General features: G+C 43.2%; 3 protein-coding genes across 3 annotated transcripts in view; all 3 read left to right on the forward strand.

The window, feature by feature from the left end:
• LOC127531677 (uncharacterized) overlaps positions 1 to 10,148 on the forward strand; it is a 70,288-nt gene extending 60,140 nt beyond the window's left edge. The window contains exon 4 of the mRNA XM_051941499.1: positions 9,250 to 10,148. The gene's annotated coding sequence lies outside the window, so the exon portion shown is untranslated. The remainder of the gene's footprint in view (positions 1 to 9,249) is intronic.
• Positions 1 to 10,179, forward strand: part of LOC127531635 (uncharacterized) — a 99,933-nt gene that overhangs the window by 63,086 nt on the left and 26,668 nt on the right. The gene's annotated exons all lie outside the window — the stretch shown is intronic.
• Positions 4,228 to 7,824, forward strand: LOC127531640 (uncharacterized). Its single transcript, XM_051941356.1, is given in 3 exon segments — positions 4,228 to 7,345; positions 7,348 to 7,471; positions 7,563 to 7,824. Coding segments are annotated over 3 exon segments (675 nt in total). The 5' UTR covers positions 4,228 to 6,942; the 3' UTR covers positions 7,711 to 7,824.

Here is a 10,179-nt window from a genome sequence, read left to right on the forward strand (position 1 = left end):
CATCGCCATGGTAAACACAAAGACGCCTACTGTCATGGCTGTAGCGCTGTGGCACAGGTTGCAAACTAACAAGAATCACTGCTGCTTCCAGAAGACAAAAGCATCCCACTTTTTTCACTCACATTTTTTCCAATCCTATTATCTGGCATTTCAAATCCAACAAATGAATAAATGAATTCTGTCACTTGTGTTCAAATTTTAAGGTGTCAGGGGGTGCACAATTAAACGTCAGCAGAGAAGAAGATTTGTTTATTTGATTTATCTTTTTTCACCACTCTTTTTGTGATGTTCTGTCAGTGTGAAAAAGGCGTGGGAGAAATAAAGGACGCATGTGGAACTCACATCAATATGTTTGTTTCCTCCTCCATTTCGACGTTGCACTTCCTGAAAAGTTGGTCCGGAGTGAGCATCGATGCAGACTCGCTATTTAAGGGCTGAACAGTCCACTCTCCTCCGCACTACGCGGTTTGGGACGGCCCTTAATATGGAGGACCCTCCGCGGGAACGCGCAAACGGAGGGGTAGTGTGGTAGGGATAGTGTGTAGGGGGCGGTTTGGGATTCAGCCTATTATCCAACTGAGAGAAAGAACCGGAGCTTAAATAGCTAAGGTGAGGAGGAGAACAGGTGAGTGGGTTTAGCTGATTACTGCAGATCACACATAGCAGTAATCAGCTAAGAGCAGACAGGTGGGTAGAGGGAGCAAGGACAGGCAGGAAGACAAAGACCACAGAAGCAGACAGAGGGAGCCAGAGGTACAAGACAGGTAGGGAGGTGACATGGATGAGGGATAATGGGGAAAAGGAAAAAAGGAGGAAGAATGGCAGGAGCTGGAGTGGGATCATAACATTTTGTTTTAGACTTTGACAAACTCGAGCTTCATTTTGATCTAAACTACACACCTGTACAGCTTTGTGATGCTGTTGTGTTGAGAAATTCTGTCAAGATTTCCATGCCGTAGTACTCATCCACACTAGCTGGTATTCATGTAATAATGACAAGCTGACCTGACATTTTGAATCATTTTAAGCATTTCTGATGAGTTAGACTTATTTTGAACTTCCTTAAATAGTTTTAAATTGGCTTCATATTTTATTCTGGATCAGTGTTGGACCAGTTTTCAACTGCTTTTAGACGTTTGGACTCGATTTTGCTTTTATTTGAGGCCACTTTCATACCTGCCACAAGCCGTGACATTATGGCGGGGTAAGTTTTCACCCTGTGTGTTGTGTCAAGTAAGATGCAGATGTTGAGGTCTCAGAGAGAACTCAGGCTCATTACGGCCCTAAGGTAACAAAGGTTTTGAAGCAGACAAATAAAGATCTTAAAGAAGAAACATTATAAGTTAATCATATGATTATGCTTGCTAGAATATACACATATATTTTTTTGAAGTGTTGATTTGATTAAAGTAATGATTCAGATGATTTATTATGTTCAGATTGAGAAGAATGATTTAAGAAGTGATTCTGTGTGAAGTAATCCTTGTTTAGGCTCTGTGTGTGCGTACAGGCCTCATAGGCTTGTGTGTCCAGGCCTTAAGAAAGCAGAAGTGCAGTAAACAACAGTCACCATGACTCGGCAGCCACAATGACATTGCAGCCTCCTCAGAAAAAAGGGAAGTTTGGGAAAAACCCAAAAGGGTGGGCTGAAATGTGTGTGTGTTAAACAGAATGTGGACACTGTGTATTTGCTGTAACAACATGACTTCTGTATTACTGCTGTATGTGATGACAAAGTTGATTGCATAAGTTAGACGGTGTCAGAGGGCGTACCTAGCCAGTTTTGTGTGTCTGGAGAGAGTATAAGAATGGGAGAGCAGAGACATTATTGGGGAGTCGTTCGCCGGAGCTGCTAAGAAGCGCTGCAAAGGGAACTTGGCCAGAGTTCTGAAGAATCTTCACCTTCCTCTTTTGCCCGAGAGAGGGGAAGACGACGCGGGACTTAGGCTCCAGAGATCGCTGAGGACATCGTTGGAAGCAAAGTCTTTTTCTGACTTTGTTCAACAAGCGAAGACCACACTCTGCCAAACGGAGAGTCCTAAGAGGTTCTGCAGTTATCCAGAAAAAACCAATAGAGGGAAGAACCGACTACACCCGAAGAGGCAAAGGAGGCAACAGCACCGGGCTGTTCCCCTCCCCGGGGCTGGGAGACCCAGTGACCCACTACAGCCTGAACAGACGAGGGTTTTCCATCACCACCATACCACAGAGAAGACAGCTGGGGCGTAAGCACTAACGTTCCAGCCAATTCCAGAAGATAACTGCCAGACCACGATTGGCTTATAGGACTCCTCCGCTCCCCCCTGCCGAGGGATAAGATCCTTTTGTCCACAAAGAAGACATCGTACCGAGTCCTCCGGACAACTGAGTGCTTTTCCCAGACGCAAGACAAGACCGAGTGATACGGTAGTGGCCACGCTGTTCGCTCTCTCTCCTAAATATAATAATTAGAGAAGATTGTCGGGTACGCTCAATTTATTTACTTTAGTCTCATGTTTAATCAGAAATAATTAATTGTTTAATCATGAATTGATGAGTGCTCTTGCTAAATTTGCTCAATAAAACACTCTATTGCATATAAAGAGAAGCCTAATGAAATTATTATAAATCACTGAAAATCTGCATAGTGGTAAAAAGTTAAGTTGATTGTGTGCATTCAAACCAATGGTTCTTAAAGGTTACCTAGTCCAAAGTGAGAGTGTTTAAACATTACCCCTGAGGTTAGTTCTTTCCAAACCTCTAAAACGAACCCAGGAATAGCACCAAGTGCAGGCAAGTCCTTAAGAGAGAAGCTGACCGATAACGAATGTGAATGATAAATCAATTCTACTACTTAGAAAGGCTGCTTGGTGGGATAGCATTTATCAGATAAGAGGGGTGAGACATTCGGATGCAAGGCAGTTAGAACCTGGGCGAGTGTCTCTCGATTCCAGCTTAATTTATTCTGCTGAAACCTGTTAGGTGAAATACTAATAGGCAGATAGAATCTAACCCTTTAAACGGAGAGCTGGACCAATTTTAACCTGAGGCAAGGGTTAAAAAAGGCTAGACTGGCGAACAGTTGTCGTCATGGCAAATGTGGTCCTCTGCAGTAGCCAGAACTACCTCAAAGGTGGTTATAAGCACTTTGGCAGCTGGTATGCCTGTTTTTGTCTCTCTGGACAGAAGACATAACACAAGAGCATCACCACTGTGCAAGATGCAGTCACAGAACTTTACAGGTGTGTAGTTGGGGATAAATTCAAAGACAGGTGCATTCCAGTTCACAGGTACTGAGTAGTTATGTATCCAGAGATCATCTTTCAATGAAGTCACACCAGCTAAGACAGCAATGAGCAAGTTTTGTGGCAACTTTTGCCAATTCTAAATAAAGATGATGAAAATTTTTGAAATTGATTTCATGGTGACTATGAATGACAAGAAGTTTCAATTGTTGCTGCAGTTGTGCTGCTAGCGTGACTGAAACTTTATGTAGGAGCAAAGCTACTTCGTTTTAAATGAAAATACAAACTCACTGGATGGTCTATGCTCTTCTACAGTCGTAGGATCTTCCTGGTTTGACCACATCAGGGTGTGGCATTCAAACAAAGACCAGTACAACATCCTTTTCCTCACCTATGAGGACATGATTTTGGTGAGATTTTTTTTCTCCTCAGGTTGTTCATTTATAGTCAGCTATTTATCAGTTTAATTTTTTTTCTCTGTTGCTTTCAGGACCTGAAGGGAGCAGTGCAGAAGATCTGCAGTTTCTTAGGGAAGAACCTGAGTGAAGCTGCCATCGAGCAGGTTGTGGAAAAATCTACATTTAAGACATGAAGAAAGACTTGAAGGCCAACTACCAATTTTTGCCAGAGGAGAGGATGAATGGAAAATTCATGCGCAAAGGTAACGTGACTAAACTGCAGCTCCTGAGCAGAAGCATGTAGACAGATGTCAGGTTAACTATAGCTTTGATTACAGGTCAGATTGGCGACTGGAAAAACATGTTTACTGTGGAACAGAGCGAACGAGTCGACCGGCTGATTCAGGAGAGACTCGGTGATCTGAATCTGAAGTTGATCTGGGAGTGAACAGAGCAGTCGCAGCAGGGAAGAGGACGTTTGACTTCATGAATCTAATACTTCAGAACCTTTCACAATGCTGGCATCACACTTTGATTATGCTACTTTTTTAGCGTGAAATACTTATGAAGATGATAGGTTTAGCTGGACCTCCAGTGATTGTTGTGGAAAAATTAATCCACTGCTGTAATAAATCTATGTCTGTGTGTGTATCTGACAGCAGGCCCTTTGCCTTCTGACTGAAATGGTTTACAGATAGCCTGTAGGTTGTTTCCTCTAGGATAACTGCCAGTATCAACAAAATTATTGTTTGGAGATAAGGGTGCAGGTGTTCGGGTGAGAAAACTTGGGGAGGCTGCCTCCCATGGGGAAAAGTGCCGGCCGCCCACGAGTTTCCAATTAAAATTATTAGGGAGTAAAGATTCGCTCTTTCCTTAAATTGTGCAATACTGGCAGCTGGCAGTGGCAAAAAGAGGGATGGGTTAAGGGCATGAACTGACCCCAGCTCAGAGGGTATAAAAGATTGTATTATCTGACAGTAAGTTCAGAGGGCTTCCGGAACCTCTCTCAGTGTTTTGACCTGTATTAAACAGAATAAACATTTTACTTTTTGGCATCTGAAGACTTGGCTCCTGGATTCCTTTATGATTCTATGGTGAGACTTAGATATTTTCAGACCTAGAACTTAGAATTAAATTACAAGTGTTAATACATAGAGTGATCAGGTTAAACATAGATCTTACGTAGTGGGGCAACTGGCCCCCCACTACAATTGGCGAGCCAGCCAGGAGGAAGCGGGGACGACTGGAGACCCCAGCGGCTTGGGGAGGCTTGGAAATCATCCAAAGGGCCCAAAATAAGCCACCAGAAGGTGAGAAAAATTCTTTTTTGATTCCAAATTATTTTGGGTGATTTTTGACCTCGTGCCTGAGCTACTGGGCCACCAGTACGGTCAAATTGCTTTCAAAAAACCTAGAAGCGTTATAGAAATAATAAAATTGATAAAGTAAATATAATTAAAAGAAAGAACCTGTGATTCCAGGAGTCAGGCCTCGGAGTGCAAGTATGTATGTCCTGTTTGTGTTTGTCTGTTTGTGTTGTTGAAAAGAAGTGTTGAAACTGAGTTAAAATTTACCTACTGCGTGGCAGACGTCAGTTGCTACGGTTATCCTAGCAATGCCAGTTGACAGAGCTCTGATCAAATGAGGGTCAGAGGGTTAAAAGAGAGTCAGTTGCATTAAACATGAAATATGCAAGATTTTGAACTCCGTTACAGCATAAAAAAAAGCTGCTTGCTATGTAAAGGTATAGTGGAGTAATGGCATGTATTGCAGACACTGGAGTCACACTCCCTTTGTATTTGTGTTGTAATCTGAGCTGCTCTGTTCACACTGCATGTGAGCTTCTCCCTTTGAACCTGTTGACCCTCCATTGCCTTAATAGAGTGACCTACCATACTGCATTGCAAAAGTGACAGTGCAGTCCAGCGTTCAGTCGGTGCCATAAAAGATTTTAAAAACATGGCGTTTCATTCGTTATTCAGTTCATTTCTATGCAGGTGTTTGATTTTAGCCCAGTGTGAGAGCCTCTACTGTTGCCTTAAGGTTCTCCTTCTACTTCTCAACTCATGTCTTTTCTGCTTCAGTCTTTGGGTGTCTGTTTGAACATGCTGCATAACGTAACATTCTGTGCAACAACAAAGAAAACATTATTGTTTACAATCTACTGATTTCCTACATTAACATTAACTCCCATGGTTCAAGTACCTCAATAGAAGTTTGCTTTGGATAGATAGTTATATTATTTTTCTCACAGTTTAAAATATGTCCTGTAATACTGCAAAAAATGTTGCCTAAAAATATTGAGAATACTACTTAATAATTGCAAATATGAAACCTTCTGAAAGGCCTGCATTCACTGTGGAAGCATTTGTGCTCTGGCAAACTCTGCTGGTCACATACCATCCTACAGCAGGCAGTTTTCACTTTGTTTCTCTTTGTAGGGGTTTCGTGTCTTTATATTGTCATTTTTGTGTCTCCTTCCATTGAATTTTGCAGAACTTTAAAGCAGGCGTTGCAATCAGTTAAAAACAAACTGCACCTGACGTTTCACACTGAAGATGCAGAGAAGCTCTTAGACTCTTATGTTATTCATTTCTTGTTTTTTTATTCTGTTCTTGTAATTAAATCTAAGCTGTAAAATTAAGGACAAGTATATAGACATATATTGGATCAGGTTTTGTTAGCAGATAATAAATATGATGAGCATTGTACATTTTGGGGTTAAAACCATTACTAGGTTATGAAGACTTTAAATTTGGCTCTCTGACATTAAAACCAAGAAATGTGAACACCTATTTCATACATAGGAACAGGTTGTCCTATACTGGTATGTATGTTTGAACTGGTTTTTAAATCTCAAAATAGATGATGTTTTGTCTTACAGAGAGGAACTAAAACAGGTCTTGTGCCGCTTCATCACATCCATCCATCCTCTATACACCGCTTTATCCTCATTAGGGTTGCGGGGGGTGCTGGAGCCTATCCCAGCTGACATGAGCAAAGACAGGGGACACCCTGGACAGGTCACCGGTCTGTCACAGGGCTACATATACAGACAGACAAGCACACTCACATTCACACCTACGGGCAATTTAGAGTAATCAATTAACCTCAGCATATTTTTGGACTGTGGGAGGAAGCCGGAGTACCCGGAGAAAACCCATGCATGCACAGGGAGAACATGCAAACTCCATGCAGAAAGATCCCAGGCCCGCCCCAGGATTCGAACCGGGATCTTCTTGCTGCAAGGCGAAAGTGCTAACCACTACGCCGCTGTGCAGACCCGCTTCATCACAGATCCTCTCAATTACATCGACACAATGAGAAAATTCTGTCATATGTTCCCAAAATGGGAGACATCGAGAAAGACGGAGTTAGAAATGATGATGGACATCAAAGGCAGGGCAGACAAAATTGACCTTGACATCAGCCATGTTACTAAGTCGGAGGACAAAGGTGAGGCTTTTGTGGAATATTTAAAGAGCAAGGTAACCCTAAATGATGACGAAAGGTGTGCAGAGCTAGAGAAGGAGCTGGATGAAGTGTTGAAGGACACTCTGGGAGGTTTGAAGAAGCTTGACTGTTTCCTGGATGCAGTGGAGAAGCTGGCGGTCACCTCACTGCATGTGTTCATGAAGAATCAGGTGTTGCACCTGCCCGAAGAGATCAGCTTTGAATATGTTCAGGTCATCATCGGTGCTGCACAGCAGATCTGCCCTCTCCTCCTGAGTTTAAAAGAGACGCAAACGTCTTCTTCCTTCCCAAACTTCAGAATGTGGAAGTGCTGGCAAATCAGCTGGACAGATACATACAGATCACCAAAACCATGTGTGAGAAGCTGGACAAAAGGTAAACTGATGTTGCAGAAACTAAATGATACACATATGTTGCACAATAAATTTCATGTAAGGCAGAAAATAAGTCAAACTGTCTTTCACAGCTGTTTCAGTGACTTTCGTATGAAAAAGACCATAAAAACTGTGGTGAAACTCCATGTGGATTTGACTGAAGACGACCTACAAAGGATGCTTGATAACATCAATCAGCTTGAGGAAATCAGATACGTTTTACCCAGGAATGTGTTTTGATCCCAAATATGTCAGCACACTCAGGCAAAGTCTTCTAAAGACTTATTGACACATACTGTCAAACTGCATAAAAATGTGCAGTACATAAAGTGTTTGTTAAAATTCTGCTCTGCATAAAGACTGAAGTCCAAACAACACTGTGAGTCATGCAGCAACACGGTTTCTCCTGGGTTCGACCCAGAAGTCAGTGGAGACATTATATATCTCACCTGAACTGGGAACGGTTTCAGAACACAGCAGGAGGAACTGGAGACATTGCTGCATTGAGGGACATCTGGAACCTGCTGCCATCATCACCTAATCCCACGAAGAAGATAAAGAGAAGGACATTGATGAATGAAAGGATTTTGATGGCTTTAATAAGGACCAAACTGAGATGGTTAGATGACAGGGTCAGAAAATGTCCAAAGAAGCTGGTGTGTGGGGTGTTCCTGGTATGAAGTATAGCAAAAGTGGCCCAAGAAAGGACAAGAAGTCAAGTGGTTACCCAATCATGAAATACCCAATACTGATAGGTGTGTCCATGTGATTCCATGTCCACTACTGAAAGCACCTGCAATAGAAATGTGAGTATCAGAACTCTAGCACTGAGCAATGGATGAAGGTGGTCTGAGAAAGGGAAGGCACAACGTGAAGCAGCGTTGTGCTGGGAAACTTTGGGTCCTGTATTCATGTAGATGTTACCTTGACACCTACCTAAACATTGTTGTAATCCATGTACACCCCTTTGTGGTACCGGTATTTCGCTGTTGGCAGTGGTTTCTGTAAGGCAGGATAATGCTCTCTGCCACACTGTGAAATTTTGTTCAAGAATGCTTTGAGGAACATGACAAAGAGTGCAAGGTGTTGACATGCACCCCAAATTTCCTAGATCTTAATCCGATAAAGCATCTGTGGGTTTTGCCTGAGAAACAAATTCAACAACACCAGAGGTCAGTAGAGTTTAGGCTTCAACTGTTTTTGTGGCACGAGGGGGATGCACACATTAGTAAGGTCATTTTAATGTTGTGGATAAGTGCATAATTCACTGTAACTGAATGAAACTAGAGGCAGTTGAGATCTTGTCAAGCAGCAGTTCAGACGTCAGTATTATTTTTATTGTGAATATTTCTCTTGAAATGGGGCTGCACAGTGGAGTAGTGGTTAGCACTTTCGCCTTGCAGCAAGAAGATTCCTGGTTCACGTCCCAACCTGGGCCTGGGATCTTTCTGCATGGAGTTTGCATGTTCTCCAGGTACTCCGGCTTCCTCCCACAGTCCAAAAATATGCTGAGGTTAACTGGTTACTCTAAATTGCCCGTAGGTGTGAATGTGAGTGCGATTGTTTGTCTGTATATGTAGCCCTGCGACAGACTGGCGACCTGTCCAGGGTGTCCCCTGCCTTCACCCGAGTCAGCTGGGATAGGCTCCAGCACCCCCTGCGACCCGAGTGAGGATAAAGTGGTGTATAGAGAATGGATGGATATTTCTCTTGAAATGTTTTATCGTGTAGCCTTCAACAAAAGAGTCACTAAATTAATTTCCCCTTCTCTCCTTTCAGGATGAACCAGTCCTTCCGGATGGTGTTCTTGTTCCAGGAAGTGTCCTGTTCAGACTTCATCAGTCAGTTCGAAGAGCGACAGCCCAGGATGCTGGAGTTTCTAGACAAGTTGGAGGAGATTGCTGTTCAGCTGTACAGGATGAATAAGGGTGCAAAGATCTCCAGTGTGGCAAGCAGCTCAGTGGGGGCGATTGCAAGTACCGTATTTTCACGACTATAAGGCGCACATAAAAGTCTTAGATTTTCTTCAAATTGTGCGGCGCGCCCTATGGTGCAGTGCGTCCTGTGTGTGTTGTTGTTGTTGTAAGGCGGACGTAGACCAGGTGTTTTTTTCCATGCATCACCATCGCTGTTGATCTGTGACTCTATGCGTCCCCATCTCACAGCCGATGTGAAAAAACAAGTGAAGCAAATGAACTCTGAGCTTGCTGTCATTCTGGGAGGCCTGACAAAGGAACTCCAACCGCTGGACATCGGTGTGAACCGGCCGTTCAAAGTAAGGCTGCGAGCGGCGTGGGAGCGATGGATGACCGATGGAGACCACAGTTTCACTAAGAGTGGAAGGCAGCGCCGGGCGAGTTATGCCACAATTTGCGAATGGATTGTAGATGCTTGGGCTAACGTGTCTGCTGGCACTGTTGTTCGAGCTTTCGCAAAAGCCGGCATCATTTCCGAGGCGCCGCACGGCACGGAAAGTGACTCTGACAGTGAAGAAAGTGAACCTGGCATGTTTGATGGAGGTTTAGCGCAGCTGTTCAATTCAGAAACAGAGGATGAGGACTTCCATGGGTTTGATTGATGACGATTACCGGTAAAAAAAAATGTGAATACCAAACTCAGTTTTGCTCCCGCTCTATTTTTAAATACGCACACTTGTATGCTTGTGTGTGTGTTGTTGTTGTAAGGCGAACGTAGTAGAGGACACCATGA

The sequence above is a fragment of the Acanthochromis polyacanthus genome, chromosome 21 (assembly GCF_021347895.1).
Source record: "Acanthochromis polyacanthus isolate Apoly-LR-REF ecotype Palm Island chromosome 21, KAUST_Apoly_ChrSc, whole genome shotgun sequence".
Lineage (NCBI taxonomy): Eukaryota > Metazoa > Chordata > Actinopteri > Pomacentridae > Acanthochromis > Acanthochromis polyacanthus.